Source organism: Dysidea avara, chromosome 12 (assembly GCF_963678975.1).
Source record: "Dysidea avara chromosome 12, odDysAvar1.4, whole genome shotgun sequence".
NCBI lineage: Eukaryota > Metazoa > Porifera > Demospongiae > Dictyoceratida > Dysideidae > Dysidea > Dysidea avara.
In genome coordinates, this window is record NC_089283.1 from 6,480,205 (window position 1) to 6,497,297 (window position 17,093).

Below are 17,093 nucleotides of genomic sequence, written 5' to 3' on the forward strand. Positions count from 1 at the left end.
GCACAGCCACTCCTTGCAGTATCTTGCCATAAAAATCCTCTGGGATGCCACAACTGAATGCATATCTTTAAGGCACCATCCAGCATTTGTCTCACTGAGGACTTAGTTATGGACAAATCCTTATCAACAGAACGGAGTAAATTGCAGTGTTCGTAATAGAAAATCGAATATTATTTTTGAACTGTACACAGGGCACTAACCTATCTAACTATTTCGAGGGGCAATATTTTCAAGGTTGAGCAATGCATGTGAATGTAGCGGATTTGCAAACAATTCCACATGTACGAATCTCGGGTCTCGAGTTGGGTCTTCATAAATGTTTCAGTGGCGCTTAGACAAAGGTCTATTTTACGTCGGGTGGTCGAGATGGAAGAGGAACCTTCAGCGAAAAGGGCAAGAAATGAGACAACATCGCCAGAAGGTGAATCCACAGGAGGTAAATTAAAACTCTTGTACACATTTAAAAGTTATGTGGTAGTTTCGAGTGTAGGTCTCGCTAGCGACCCTATTTGAGGCGCCTATAAGCACCCCTATTTTTCTGGGCGCTACAAACGCCTAAAATGGATCGGCGGCGCTAGACTAAGGTGGTCAGTTTTAGGGCTTCATGGCGCCCTTGTGCCTAATGAACTTGTCATGCCCCACCCCCGGGGAGGATACAGGGGATTTGACAAATCGTGGTGTCAAATTCCCCACTACTGGGGCAAAATCGGCTGTCAAATCCCCACTACCGTAAGCGGGGAAAGTTACGCGTGGGAAAAGTTTTGCGATTGCAGTAGCTATCGCGAAACTTTTACGCCGGTTAGCTTCTACATGGTTGTATTTGTACAGTAATAAATCAGTATGCAAAATCAGCATCGCGAAACTTTTACGCGGGTATAAAAAGTAGAGTGCAATTCGCGAAACTTTTCCCACGCGTAACTTTCTCCGCCTACGGTATGTCCCCACCCCCTAGTAGGGGATTTGACAACATGACTAAGCGTTACCTGGTATATACCTGTGGCTAGTAAAATTATAGCGAGTGCAATTTTATTGTTTAGAAATGCAATTAGAGAAAATCGGTCAGTGAATTGGACAACTGTCAATTGCCGGGACAAGAAGCAATGTCAAATCCCCACTTGGGGTGTGGGGACGCCTGTAGGTGGGGCATGAAATTGACAAGTTCATAAATATTTTGAGATTAAGCAATGTTGCTAAAAATAAAATTTTCGTGGATTTGCACAAACGCTCCCAAAAGGTATTTAATAGACTATATGGAGAATTTTTGCTGATAACCTCCAAAACTACGAAATGAGTGAAATATATACTATATTGCCTAAATATTTCGAGGTGGAAAATTTTTGCTGATTTCGTGGTTTTGGGGGCTATCAGCAAAAATTTTAGTCTTGAAATATTTAGACCCCCATAATTATAGTCTATTACCAAGAGTTAATAATAGGACTGTTCGTAATGTTCTATTATTAACTCTCCTATTAACTCTTGCTATGCTAATACACTTTGGGAGTGTTTGCAAATCCACGAAAAATTTATTTTAATAACATTGCTCAACCTTGAAATATTTGCCCCTCGAAATATTCAGGCAATATGGTATAAATCCTGAAAAACAGCTAAAAACGAGAAGTTAAAGAATTGACATTCCAGATGATTGGCAGTGGCAGTAAAGGTGTCAACAGATATGTGTGGTTTGGCTCCACTATAAGTTCAGAAAAGTGGATACTGATGATGCACCGATACCACATTTTCACTACCGATCTGATACCGAGTACATTTTAGATGGCAATTGCTGATACTGATATTTTGCCACACTGAGGCATTGCTCACAAAAACAGTTAGTAATTCCAATAGTATTTGATAGGCTAGCTAGCAAAACACATTTGCTAATTTCATAAACTGCTGTTTGCTGGTTTAGTGGCCATCAAACACAAGGATAATAATCATTTATGGCTTCAATGAATCTTATTTCGTGGCTTACTGCTGTTTCCAATATGCTAATGGCTGGCTTCTTTAAAGAATTCATAGCTGCTTATATCAGCTATTGCTCAACTCTGTTGACATGCTATGTATTTTGCCATCTTGAAAAGCAATTAGGTGACGTCATACAAAATATCGGTTAGTATCAGACATGTATAGCTTTTAAAATTAATTTTGCATTCGAACATGTGCCAACAATCAATTATTATTGAAAAGCGAAGTGTCATTATGCTTCGTTATGTTCAGCCCATTACACAGCATTACAGATGAAAGAACACCATGTGAAAGGCAGCCAATCCAGTCACAACAGAAAAATCAAATAATTTTTGTTATGTAAGAATGCTCCACTGCAAATTCAGTAGTGATACCTGTCACTGTCAGCAAAGATAAATGGGACACAAAGGAGGGCACAGGTAAGTCCATGAAGCATGCATTGTACTTACTGTGGTACGCCAAAAGGAACCAATTAGGCTGAAGCGATAACAGTGAATATATCAGACCATAGCCTTAGTGGTTGTCGCCTTAAGCTTGTCTTAAGTCATTAGGCAGGCAGGCAGTTAGTCAGTCAATCAATCAATAGAATATTCTGCTAAATAAAAAAATTATAATTCCGTAGCAACTTGTAGAAATCATTTTTGGCTTGCTTATACCTCACCAATACTGCCAAGGCACCATGAAGGTATTGTGAGGCTGGTTTTGGGGTGATATTTTTGGCCAGAAAAGCCTAAACCTTAATGATACAGTACTATCAAGAGTCTTGGTACTATCACACTGTATGATCAGAGTAATTTGAATGTAACCTGAACTGGCACCAAGAAAACTAGATAACTGTTGACAAATGATGATAGGTGCTAATAAGGTCAAGCTTACAGTTTTACTTATAGCATTGTTTTATATAAATGTACAGCATTCCAGTTATAGACACTCTCCCCCAGTTCAAGTGCATTCTAAAAGTCGTGAAACATGAAACAATATGTTTCACCATAATAAATTATATGATTTTATTTCGTACGATGTGATTATGATGCTTCCAGGAATTATTGTAATAATTTCTTATACAGAGTCAATACGGACATTGCAAGACTCAACATGGTGTGTGACCACGTTTTCTTCCCTGCTTGAAGACCCCAGTACACATGATGTGACATTCAAGACATCTGATGGTGGTAGTGTGAGTGCTCATAGGGTAATAGTGGCAGCTGGTTCACCAGTGTTCCGTGCCATGCTGTATGGTGGTACAAAGGAGAGTAATCAGAAGGAAATTGAATTACCAACTGTTGATTCTGTGGTGCTAAAGAGGTTAATCGATTTTGTGTACACTGGCAAAGTGCAAACAACTTTGGATGATTGTCTTGACCTGTTACAAGCTGCTCATTACTTTGGCATTGCTTCATTAGAGAATCTGTGTGTTAATATGATGGTAGCTTCTTTGGATCTTCACAACTACAGCAACACCATCACAATTGCATTCCAGCAGCAGTTTGATGTGCTGTTCAAGCATTGTCTAGAAATGATGGAAACTAGAGCTAATGAAATTATTTGTACCACCGAGTTTCTTAGCTTGCCACTGCCGCTCATAGCTATGTTTATGGAGTTGTCTAACCTGGAGGTCAAGGAAATTGACCTGTTCCTTGCAGCTGTGAAATGGCACAGTCATCAAGATGATGCACTACCTGAAGACGAAGTTAAAAATATTTTTCAAAAAATACGCTATCCACTAATATCTGTGGTGGACTTGCTTGACAAGGTACGTCCTACCAATTTAGCTGATCCTGATCTTTACAAAGCAGCATTGGAGTACCATCACATACCAGAGAAATTTAATGGGCCTGAGAAGCAAATAGAACAGAGGAATTTTTATTTTAACTTTACTACAAACTCTGAAGAATTGCAGATTGAATATGCTGCAAAAGGGACAGTGATTACTAAGACTGGAATTACTTATGGCTGGATTAAATGTCAGACAATGATCAGTGCCAAACTATCTCAGGCTGTACGATTTAAACTATACTTGAAGAAATGTGCGAGCTCCATCAGACTTAAATTATTTTATGAGTCTTTTGAGAGCAAGAGGGTTTCATCTGATATTCAGCAGCATTTACGAGAAGTGGATGGATCTGTGAGTATGGAAGATGATAGGGTGTGCTTCAATGTTGGGTCCAAAATTATGTATATCCCTAAACAGCAGTTTGCAGGCCAACTTTGCATGCGTATCTGCTTGTGCCATACAGATGACAGCATTCAGATCTGCAGAGTTTGACTGTGTCTTGTTTCACTTGCATAGTTGGACGTTGATATTGATTATAATATTACATTTAGTTTGTGGCTATATAATAATTTTAATTATGAGTGACTGATTGTTAACATGTATTAATTACTAAGAAGAGTGGTGGTGCATATCTGCATGGTAGAACTGGTCTTGTCCTAATATTGTGATTTGAGGGAATCCTCATAATTATAGATACAGAGTTATGTGTAGATATAATATAAAACTATTTTGTATATTTTTCTTTCTAGCAAGTCTTGTTTATTTTTCTCAATATTGACATAATATTGCTGAGAATCAGATCAAGCTCATAAGCATGTGTGTAAGTGACTGTTCCATTAGAGTAGTAATGACATATACACCAGCTGATCTAATATTTTGATCTCTAGTTGCTTACATTGCAGGACGTTTTTCAAAGTGGTTTCCAGATTTTAGTGGTAGTGAGTTATATTATAGATGTGCTGCTGACAGATCTTGAGCATTAAAATGCTTGGATCCTTAGCAACGTAATTACAGAATTACAAAATATTTCATCAATTATGAAATAGAAATTACTATGATTCAATTGTGTAAATAGCAACAAAATTATATATGCTTCTCTTTGAGTCCTAATTATCATTTTTGCAAAGGTGATCTATGAACATATCCAAATTCTCAATTTGTCTTACATTTATATTGTTGAGATTGTATTCTGTTATGATTGTTCTATTAGAGTAGTTTTGACTGCTATTTATTTATTTGATTTAATGCACAAGAACTCAATCATGAGTGTGAGAATGTGCATGTGTGTAATTTAGTCTGAAAGTCATCAACATTTTCAACAACTTTGATAGGGAGGGAGTTCCAGATTCTAATGGTTGATGGCAGAAATGAGTGGTGGTAGCAGTTGATCCTGGTAGAAATAGAGATGAATCTTTGATTGCGGTCACATGCAGTTGTGGACGATGGATGAAGATATGGTAGAAAGTCAATTGAAACTGCGTTATGTAGCATTTTGTGGAACTTTAGCATAATTTCTCCTGCTCTATTGGAATACATTTGACTGATCTATTAGAGTATCTTGATCTTAATAAAGATGTTTTTTTTTTCAGTACATATATAGTTACCCTTGTTCTCCCTTCATCCACTTTTGAGAAATGAACGTTGGTTTCTTATTTCACTGTATCTATACTGCCTTGCCCCATTTTTTATATTTGTATTACCAAACCAAGATAGCTAGTGTTTTGACTGCAAGGCCACAAGTTAGAATTTTGAAGGGGTTCTCCAGAAGCCCAGAAATATGCCTCTGCATTGTAGTGTTGTTGCTGATCTAATGTTGTGTGTGACTGTTTTATTAGAGTATTTATGCATTACTACTGTGCAAGCAGTGCAGTTAGTATGTCCAGGAAAAAAACCATCACAGCATGCAAAAATTAGTTAAAACCAGATCATCTCTGTATTTCCCACTTGTACCCAACTCACTGATAAAATATAAAATTCTAAAGTATGCAATTGTGGTGGCTAACATTTAGCAATGCTTATTAATAATTGCAAAGCCTGACACATGTATGTATGTATGTATGTGGTCAAGTAGCAATTGCATGGTTGTGGCAGGTTAACACTATACATAGCAAGAAGACATGTGTGATCACTTTCATAATTCGATGTTTGGACTGTATATATGCATTATTCTGTGAGTAAATAGACACAACACACCGTAGATATTGTGAGTGCATATCACACTGTCAGTCCTACTGTGCATTTATTTTCTTTATGTGCTGCGTAGGAAACTGGGACCAGAATTATCTCTAAAGCGCCTAGTCAATGCGATATATATACACATTCACAACAGTGTACAGTGCTCCTTTATTATAATTAAGTTCTGATATGTGACTGGATTGATCAGACCAGATTTGCAAAAAGGATCTTCCACACACATTAAATTCTATGAACTTGAGAGACCATAACTTAGTATTCAAGAAACAATTTATTTCTTTCCATTAATTCAGCTGATCTGATGATCAAATTCAAGTCGATAGCATTTTGTAACAATAAATTTATGAATTGTCAAAGTTAGCAAACTGAATGTGTGTGGAAGACCCCTTTTTTGCAAATCCGGTCGCATGACACCTATGCATTTATCTACAGAATGTTCTGTTAATCTATGGCCAGACAATGACAGAAACAGTACACTCTAGTTTTATAATGATTTATCTAGCTCTGACATTTTTACCAATCTAAAACATTGTCATTGCATGTACTCTTATAGAGCAGTCACAATGTCTCAGGGTAGAGTGATTCACCAACTTGCTGGTAAGTAGCTGAATACTCTACAGGATGACATGCTGTGTACCCAACCTCTATAGGGGACAGTCACTTGTTATGTATAATAACAATGACCCTTCAAGATTGCAAAAGAATTGTTGTAAATGTCATGCTATGCTATATGTGTTACATGTTTTTGGTGGTTGCAATGTTCGATATACCTCTTTGCACTTGTATATACCATAATCAATGTGACCTTGTAAGTAAATGTTCCATACTATGCTATATGTGTGGATTACACTTCTACTTGTCATATAATCATATAATTCATCTGCAGCTGTGAGTCATACAATTTGTTTACAGCCATAACTCTATTAAGGGTAGCCATTCAATTGCTGTATGGGATACCATGAAACATATGAATGTAACTAACTGCTTGTGAAATTGCAGTGAGTTGGATGTCTGCTTGTGCGTGTGAACTATTATGCTAATAACATTGATAGTTTCAAGCCTGTAAAATTGCAGCTTAAGGGGATCTTAATCCAATTGTTGTGTTTGCACTGGTTTCAATAACAATATGGATGCAAGTACACCAGAGCTTTGCTTGTTGGCTTGCTGACAATTTCAGTAGGGAGCTCTCCTCACCACACCCAATATCATAACTGCACAAAAGGATATAGTACTGAAGGAGTATCTTTTGTGTTTCGATGGAAATTCCCTTATAAACACTTTGTATCAGCACACTCATACCAACACATTTTTGACTACTTTTTGAAGGTTGCCCTCTTTCAGAGATGGAGCCAAACCTGTTGGGACCAGAACCTTTGTACTGTACTTACTATGGAGGGTAGTTTCTATTGTGTCTTTAATTCAGAGAGTTTGTTAGTACATAAGGTTTTGTTGTATAACAGAATGCATGAACGAAGATAACAATATTACATCCATGCTATAGTTCTTGGCTTTCCTTACAAAACGTTAAGCAGCTCCTTTTTGATTCCTTATGCACTGGCATTATACATATGTGTGCATATATATATATATATAATAATGACTCTTTAAAAACCAGCATGCCCTACAGGGGTGATATATATGTATAGTGGAAAACAATTCACTCTTGATTGGTAGCTGTACGATTTAAATATGATGAGTCCTTGCATGAGATCAAAGGAGGATGAAGGGTGGTCACTATACTGTACTCTGAGGTGGCCATAGTCATCAATACCAATAATCATCACCTCTATTTGCACCGTTGCAGGTTACAAACAAGCCAGGAGTGTGTTCTATTAGAGTATATTGTAAGGTGGTGAACATTCTATTAAAAGGATTTTTTAAACAAACCTTGTGAACAATGTTTGTGACAGGAGAATAAACAACCGGACAACTATTTATGCAAGCGTCTTAGTCTGTAGGTGACTCAAGCACACAGTCAATACAAATAATCATCTAGTCAGTTCCCCTTCAGTAGAGTAAGCAATAGGTGTGATTGTGGGTTGGAGTAATGTCTACTGACAGGCCTCGAGTACAGTCTTGATCTTGTTTTCTCTTTCAACAATAACATCACTTCTCAGTGAACTAGATTCTATTTCTTTCTTTAAACACAAGCACTTGGCTCTACCTATTTCTATGACATCACCAACAGATGTCATAAACCTAGCATAAGGTAACAGCATAATGCAGACACCATGACAACTAAATAAACAATAGCAATAAGCTCACACATGCACACACAACACACCCACACCCTCATACTATTGTTTGTGGAAAAAGTCTGGTTCTGATGACTAATTTCCAACTCTATAGAAATGCAGTTATTTTGCCCATCAGGGGTGTATCCATTCTGAGGCATTACAGCTAACCACAGCCTATTGTATGTAACTGATCATTAAAAGTTTCTTAGTAAACTGTCTTTTTAATAATAAACTTTTGTTAGACTTAAAACATGCATCATTTATATTTTAGATGTTTACTGGTTTCCCTCGCACGGCCGCACCTGTGCTGAAGGTATTTTTTGGGCTTGCATGGTAGTATACCTCACCTATACTGCAACACTGCTAAAGTGTAACTGGTTTCTGGTCAATATTTTTTGTGAGAATATGCAAACTTCAGTGCTTCCATACTGTATGATAAAAATATAATTATAGCGCTACCTGCAGCTACATCAGCTTATTCCATATTTCATTTCTTGCATCGATGACTGAAGGTATAAAGAGAAGTGTAAAAATTGCTAAACATTAAATTTTAGGTGAGCGTTTGTACTTGTCTGAATATTTGTTAAAATCCTCTTGTGCTTGCAGTACTGAAACCATCATGGAAATGTGATAGCTAGCTATAGTTATTTATTGATTTAAATTTCCCTAGCAATGGAGGAAATTAAGTGATTGGCATCCCCCTAAGCCAGCTTTTTAATGTCTCTTCTGGTGGGAGGGGACCAGACAGGGTTGGAATAACATTTCCAGTTGATTGAGTTGGGCAGGACTTCAGATTTCTCTGTAGGAATGCTTTAACTGACAGAACCTTGGATGTGATGTTAGTATATAATAATAATGGGACACAAAGGAGGACAATGGTAAGTCCATGATGCATGCATTGTAGCTGCTGTAAGTGGCAAAAAGGCATGAAGTGATGTTGAACAATGAAGAAATCAAGTCTGTATAGTCTCATCCACAATTAAGCTGGAGGAATCAGGCAGTTAGTAGCTTGGCAGTATTGGTTATAGCATAGCCAATGTCTTCAGAGTTAACCCTAAACCCTTCCAACCGATTTTAAATTTTAAAAAAAAAGGTTTTTGGGTAATTTTTTGGACAAGAAGCCCAAATTTTCTAATTCGTGATCACTGTTGTGTAGTGTGATTAGTATACAGGCTGTGGAGCCTAAAGGTGCTGCTTACCTGTATACCACTGATTTGTAATACTAACAACAAATCCTTACTATAAGTACTTTACATTAGGGATCATGAAAGTTTACACTTTCTCACAATATTGACCAGAAACCAGTCTAAAATATCTTTATGGTGCTTTGGCAGGATTGGTAACCAAGCCCAACTCAGTTCGATCCAAACCTAAAATTTAAAATGTTTTTATTTAGTAGAATTTTCTGCTGACTGACTGACAAGCATATCTCAATAATGGCTAAGACTATGTACGGGCACAGCATTAGACGTACGCGTTGCTTCAGCCCAAACAGACACCTTGTGGCATACTGCAGTATAATACCATGCATGCATTATGGACTTACTAGCTACTTTGCCTTCCTTTGTGTCCCATTTTTCTTTCCTGACAATGATTTGTGGCAGTGTGTGATGGCTTCCCTATGTTTGTATTAGGTATCATAATTATTCCCTGTACATGCACAACTCCTAGTAATTGTAGTGTATATTATGTAGCTTATGATGGCTCATTATGGAATGCCCCTCATATTTGGAGAGAAATTGAAATGAACTGTTGAGAACTATTCATTTTTTTTGTATATAAATTAATTTGTGAGATCAGTGATGTTTCAATTAAAAACTATAAGATGTGTTTATTTGGTTGTATTTGAAGTATGTTGAATGGACAGGTGTGAAGTAGTAGTAGAGTGATGCTAGCCTTTCAGTAACAGCTATCCATTGAAATGTAATGTTAGCAATAATCCTACTACTACGAACTTGTGATGTAATGTGTAAATTATCACACAAAGCCTTATTTTCCTGTAGCTACATGTACTATTATTCTACTTGTAGAAGTATCTAATTAACCACTATGGCCTCATAAATTTATAATGGGTAACAATTTAATATTTGGATTTTTATGGAACAGAATTGGTAACATGCACATTCAAAAGAGCAAGTATTAATATACAATTAATGATGCATGAAATATCACAGAAATGTAATACTTAATGTTAACTGTTTCATATTGCCCATGATTGCTCTGTTACACCTGTGCTACCACTATTACTTACAGGTAGATCTTGACAGTCCAATGAAGGCTGTGTTATTAAGTCAGCTATCCCAGTATTCTGTGAGAACACGCATCTCACTTACTGGTCATCTGATAGTGGCAAAGGATATTACTCATGCTAAACTACTAGACCAACTACAGTCTAGATATGGGCTGCAGATTACTTCAAACAGCACCCAGTCTATTACCAAGAGTTCCTAACTGCCAGTATGCTCTCACTTTTTGATCATATGTACACCTCTAGCCTGATTCTACCGATGACAAAGAACTGTTGATAGGTGATGATTGGTGTTGATAAGGTCAAGCCTTTCTTCTAAGAGAAGCCTGAGGTGTTACTTACAACAGTGTGTTTGCAGAATGTATATATCCAGTTAGACACTCTCCCCCATACAAATATTATGAACTCTTGCTAGCGATTACTAGTACAGGCATTTTACCAAGAATATTGGGTCAACCTCACACTAATTGCAACAAAAGCAAACTCAACAGATTTAGTTTCCTTATTATGTCCTCAATGACAGAAAAAAGTCCTAAGGAATCCTCATGGGGTAATAGTGTGAAAACCATTGAAATAAAACTCCACTTTTTTTTGCTCCTTAACGGTTTGATGTTTTTACAGTGTTTATAGTCATATCTCAGCTAGGGCACTACTTATATTATACCATTGAAAAGCTCTCGCAAAGACAAATCTTTTGGTACTAAAATTATCACCTTAGGAAAATGTGTTAATGAGGTATAATTAAATATATCCTGGATTTGCTTACTCTTTGTATGTGTACATGTTTTGCAACTGTAACTACTGTAGTAATGCCTTTATGTATGTTTTGTATGCTACAGAGTACTATAGTGAGCTTGAGAGTTTTCAACCAGCGGGAGAAAGGTTATGTTGTGGATGCACAAAGTATCACATCTACCAATGAGAATGATCAGGCCCAACATTGTATGGTATATAAGGCAGAGTAGTTGTAGTGGTTTTTTAATGCTGGTAATAGCATGAGAAGAGTACTTACTAACTAACTGAACAAGTCAGGGCAAACTTTGTCTATCTTGATTAGGTGCTGAAACCTGGGAATGAACCAGGGACTTTTAGATAAAGGTAAGCTGATCATTCCGTATTCCAGCTCGCTCAAATATTCTCAATTCTTATTCCAGCAATGGATGCACAACCTGTATTGTGCACCATCTACAAGACTTCTGCAGCTACAAGTGTCCCATCTTCTATTCAAACAGCAAAAGATAGTTCAACCATCAACCAGGTCAGTATTTCCAGGAATGACAGCATTTGTACTATGCCTGGGGAAGTAGTACATCAGCAATGTTGCCACAAATACTTCAACCCACACCAAATAGCAAGACACCAACCAAGAGGAAGGAGCCAATGCCAACCACATCAAGCAATGGCAGGTCTATACTTTTGTCATCTAAGGAGAGATTTTTGGTCATCTTTGGTCAGCTTCGAAGGGATTCAGGTTGATCCTCTGCTCCTCTTTCAGATCAGAGACTTACTACTGTCATGTAATCATCAGATGATCTGGAGTTAACCTTCAAACATGAGCTGTGTAGAAGTTAGCCAGCACTTGCTGATGCAATAGAAGATCTGTGAAAGTGGCCTAATGTATTTCGCGGACTGGACTCACGGACTGGACTCACACACTGAGCTGGAAACAACTTTTAAACAATAATCCAGGCATTATCCATCTCTTGCAACACTGGAGACACCACTATCGAGTTACAACTGCTGTTACTGCTCTTCCTTACAAGTTAACAAACTAGCGTGTGCACTAATTTATTAGAATACGCTTACGATACACGAGTACTAGCAGTGATAAAGTGTGATAGAGGCTATTGTTGTAGTTTAGATGTTTTTCCTTTGTTGCTCCAGTACTTAGCACTAATGTTAGGACTGTAGTGATGAGTCAGTTTATTTGCATAGCCCCATCAACTCTCTGGGCGGTGCCACCTGTAGCTACCCTGCCAAGAATTATTACTCGAATTATTACTGGCTCATCTCTACAACCATAGCACTAGTGCTAAAGCAATAAAGGAAAAACATCTAAGCTACAACAATAGCCTCTACCACGCTTTATCACTGCTAGTACTCGTGTATCGTAAGTGTATTCTAATAAATTAGTGCACCGCACTAATAAATTAGTGCACCGCGAGTTAGTTTACTTGTAAGGAAGAGCAGTATCAGCAGTTGTAGCTTGATAGTGGTGTCTCCAGTGTTGCAAGAGATGGATAATGCCTGGATTATTGTTTAAAAGTTGTTTCCAGCTCAGTGCGTGAGTCCAGTCCGCGAAATACATTAGGCCTGTGAAAGTGGTGTCCTAGCAGATATCCCAGATGATGGCATTCAGTATGTCCTTGATGGAGGAACACTTCTACAATGCATCCCATGCATGGTCGCGCAGTTCTATTATGGAGACATCTGCCACCAGTACACAGAATATGCAGCAAGAAAGTACAAGGATGCCATAGTTGTATTTGATAGCTATGTAAATATGAACATAAAAGATATGACACATCAGAGGCAGTCAAAAGGAAAGGCTGGTGCAACTGTGACAGTTGCTGCTAACATGACCATCACAATGAAGAAGGACCAGTTTTTGTCCAACCGAACAAATGAGCAGCAATTTATTTTCATGCTGAGTACAAAAGTAACTACAAAACTTACCATGCACCAGGAGATGCTGATCTTTTGATTGTTCAGAAGGGTGTTCAATCTGCTACCACCAGTAACACTGTGCTAGTTGGTAAAGACACTGACCTCATTGTTCTGCTCTGCTACCACACAAGTCTCAACTACTGTGACATCTTCTTTCGTCTTGAGCCAAAGAAAAACACTCAGTAAAAAGCTTTACATCTGGAACATCAGAGTCGCAAAAGAAAAGCTTGGTAACAACATCCTCTTCATCCATGCTATTCTTGGGAACATCACATCTCTATGGGATTGGAAAAAAAGACACCCCTTAGCAAATTCAAAGCAAGCAGTATGTTGCGTGAGCAAGCAAAGGTGTTCCATTCTGATTCAGCCTCCACACATGATGTGATAAATGCAGGAGAGAAAGCTCTAGCACTAGTCTACAATGGAATGTTAACTGACACACTAGATTCTCTCTGACATAAATGGTTTTGTGAAAAGGTGCATCCTTATCACCAACTTTAGCAGCAGCAAAGTACCACATCCTTCACGTGTACCTTCAATTTCAAGAATGAAAGGATTAGGTGTAGAACTTCATCCCAGAGACTGGGGATGGTAAGAGTGTGAAGAGGGGTTTGTGCCACTTCGAACATCGCTACCTCCTGGTCCTGAACATCGCTACCTCCTGGTCCTGAACATCTGCTGCTGGTGATCAGATGCAACTGACAGACTGACTGCAGTAATCTAAGATGCTCGTGCAAGAAGCACAATAATGAGTGCACTCCTGCTTGTGGTAACTGCAAGAGAACTGGCTGCACAAACACATCTCACGTCAATGGTATTGGCACACTTGAGTAGTCATGCAAGGGCATTTGCTACAGTCTCTTTGATAGCACTGTATATTATTAATTATATTTGATTATAACTCGTTAACACTTTGTCCTAAGGTGATAATTGTAGTACCAAAAGATTCATCTTTGCGAGAGCTTTTTAGTGGTATAATAAGTTTTGATACAAGTAATACCCTAGCTGAGATATGACTATAAACACTGTAACAACATCAAACCATTAAGGAGCAAAGAAGTGGGTTTTTATTTCAATGATTTTCACACTGTTCCCCCATGAGGATTCCTTAGGACTTTTTTTCTGTCATTGAGGACATAATAAGGAAACAAAATCTGTTGAGTTTGCTTTTGTTGCAATTAGTGTGAGGTTGACTTACATAATGACTGTACTATATGCTGGCCCAGCCACAACACCCGAGGTAAAATATTTCTGCTATATGTTCTTATCAGTTTCTATTTGCTCCATCATGCAATGATGATTCTGCAATAAATACATTATGAAGATAATAATTCAGAAGTATGAAGTTCATACTAATGGTATGCTACCGGCGGTCACTCCGGCAGTATGATGCACATACTTCTGTTATCTGTCACAATACTGATTGTGTGTTTTGTGTAGGGAATGGGATCAGGTAGCTTTGGTGCCATCACCAGAGGAAGAATGCATGGATTCATACGTGGATCAATTCCAGCAGGAAGGTGGCAGTATGACTAAGATAGATAACAAAGTAACCGCTGCAAGTAAGTTACCAAGGCCTGTCAGAAATATGGTGATATTTATTTGGGCTCTATTGGTGTTCCAGCTACTGTCCTTGCCCAAGATTGCTTCGAAGTGCTAAAGTGCTGGAATTCCCCAGAGCTAGAAATGTGGAAGCCATCTGGGAAGTGGAGGTGATAGACTTTCCAGTGTTTATTGTGGTAGATGATAAGGGAAACGGTTTTTACCAAGAGTGGCAGATATAAATGGCACATATAAATGACACAATAGCATATATATATATATATATATATATATATATATAAATGGCAAATGGTATTATGTTATTTGGCACAATAATAATAGGTATTAGACTATAAATGTAACCGAAACCATGATAAGTTAGTCTTGCCTGGCCCCATAATGACATAGCTCAAGGGATTCTAGTGTTACACTATATAAGTATTCTATTTCCAAACTTTAAATCATTATGCTCAGGGCAGTAGTCTGACTGTCAGTTATCACTGCAGCTGTATTATACGCGCGCCTCTCTATTTACCTACAGGGCAAATTAAAAAAAAATGAATTCAGTGATTAATCAGTAAGGCCCGGTAAGGCCCGTGAGCGGGGTCATAGTCCGAGGTCATTCAGGTCTGGAGTCGTCTCAAGTAACGTTATGGTATATATGTAGACGTCTATAAATCGTTGAGTTGTTGTCATTGTTTACGGTGTGTATACTACTGAGTTGAGATCAGGCGAGCCGGATTGAGCGGATGGGAAGCGAGAGGCCAAAGGTATTTACCATCGAGTTGTCTAACAACACAAATGGTCATTGTGTGTATTTCCCTGGATCCGAAGTGAAAGGAACTGTTATAATGGAGTTGTCAGAGGCTTTACAACCCTTGCAAGGAATAGAAATAGCACTGTCTGGACAAGCCCATGCTGAGTGGACTAAAAGAGAAGATGTTGGACAACGTTCGTACAATTTCAAGTATACTAACACAGAAAATACGATGGATGAGATTGTAGAAAAGTTGTGGGTAGCTAACCCTACAAAAGAAGGTGTACATCAACAGAAGATGGGTTTAGCAGCTGGACGGTACGAGTTCCCATTTGTGTTTCATCTTCCAACAGATCAAAAATTGCCATCATCATTTGAGACTACTGATCCATTTGAGCCAGCTGGATTTATACGATATATACTAGCTGCCAGAATATCACAATCATTCGTGTGCCAGAAATATGATCATGTCGCAGTAAAAGCAGTGAGTGTCTGTGGCTGTATAGATGTTAACACACCCAACTTAGGAAAGCCATTGTCAAGTTCAAAGGATAAAACATCTGGGAGTTTATTTTGTGCGTCTAAATCAGGTTATGTATCACTCACAGCTACGACTGATCGGGGTGCATATTGCTCTGGAGAATCTATTGCAGTTAGTGTGACGATTGAAAGTTATGCTAAGAGAAAAGCTCAGATTGTGCAAGCAAGTTTAAAGCAAAGAATTACCTATCATGGCACTCCAACATATGATGACCGAATTGTGCATTATTTGCCACCAAAGTCTTTCAATTGTAGTAAGGTGATCAAAAAGATTGAAGGCCGTGCAGACTGGCACAACAAACTTTTGCCAATACCTGCAACAGTTCCTACTATTGCTAACTGCCATGCCATCGAGATATCGTACACTTTAGAAGTGTCTCTTCTACAACGTCGTGCTTTTCATGTGGAGATACCCATTGTGATCGGGACTGTCCCTTTTAAAGGACCATCAGACACCATTCATGATGTTCTTCTTGATAATTCTAACTACAGAGAGAAGTTGGGATATACCACTGTTGATAAACCAGTTTATATCGGGAAGAATGCATTTACAATGGGAGACCTCCACTATGTTCCACTGTACAGCTTTGTAACCGATTATCAGTTTGCACCACCTGACTCAGAACCAGCAGAAGTAAATGATGAAGATATATAGTTAACATCATTACACATGCATAGTGTATGGGGTTCATGCACATTAGTATATAAAAACAGTTTTCATTTTCTTGTAATATATTAATTCGTGGTGTTCCAGCCAATGGCTGACTTTTTGATAAATTTATAGACTGTGCATTTTGGTGACTATGTGGCTATTACATAATTATACAGACTATGTAGGTCGGGGTGCTATATATAGGGGCATCTAGAGTGGGAGCTAATAAAAGTGTTAACAGTTTAGCTTGCTCATACTTTATGGGAGGTCTGGGGTATGACCCCACAGGAAATTTAGCTTTCTGAAAAGATCAAATTAGGCAATAATTTTGACTGTACTACAATAAACATAGTGAGCCACTTTAGCTGTCAAAGTGAAATCATTTTTCTACTAGCAGAGCATGTATGGTAACCACATAATTATGTAGCTTCCATAATTTATAAAGTGCACAGGATATATGCTGCAGTATGGTTTCAGTTTAAAATTGAAGTTCAAGGAGTATAGTTGACTCTTCTACTATA

At 38.0% G+C, this 17,093-nt stretch overlaps 2 protein-coding genes across 2 annotated transcripts; both read left to right on the forward strand.

Annotated features, from left to right (window-relative positions):
* The first annotated feature begins 313 nt into the window (after positions 1 to 313).
* LOC136240328 (BTB/POZ domain-containing protein 9-like) lies at positions 314 to 4,352 on the forward strand. Its single transcript, XM_066031275.1, has 2 exons — positions 314 to 436; positions 3,030 to 4,352. The coding sequence occupies exons 1-2, from the start codon at positions 367 to 369 to the stop codon at positions 4,226 to 4,228; spliced, it is 1,269 nt and encodes a 422-aa protein (XP_065887347.1). The 5' UTR covers positions 314 to 366; the 3' UTR covers positions 4,229 to 4,352.
* Positions 4,353 to 15,187: 10,835 nt separating this feature from the next.
* Positions 15,188 to 16,710, forward strand: LOC136240807 (arrestin domain-containing protein 2-like). The gene has a single exon (XM_066031867.1). The coding sequence runs from the start codon at positions 15,373 to 15,375 to the stop codon at positions 16,573 to 16,575; it is 1,203 nt and encodes a 400-aa protein (XP_065887939.1). The 5' UTR covers positions 15,188 to 15,372; the 3' UTR covers positions 16,576 to 16,710.
* The last annotated feature ends 383 nt before the right edge of the window (positions 16,711 to 17,093 follow it).

Excerpts from the sequence above, each read along its gene's own strand:
- LOC136240328 (XM_066031275.1), top strand. The coding sequence starts at position 367 with ATGGAAGAGGAACCTTCAGCGAAAAGGGCAAGAAATGAGACAACATCG. Across the intron at positions 437-3,029 it reads AGAAGGTGAATCCACAGGAG|AGTCAATACGGACATTGCAA; the intron begins GTAAATTAAAAC and ends TTTCTTATACAG.
- LOC136240807 (XM_066031867.1), top strand. The coding sequence starts at position 15,373 with ATGGGAAGCGAGAGGCCAAAGGTATTTACCATCGAGTTGTCTAACAAC.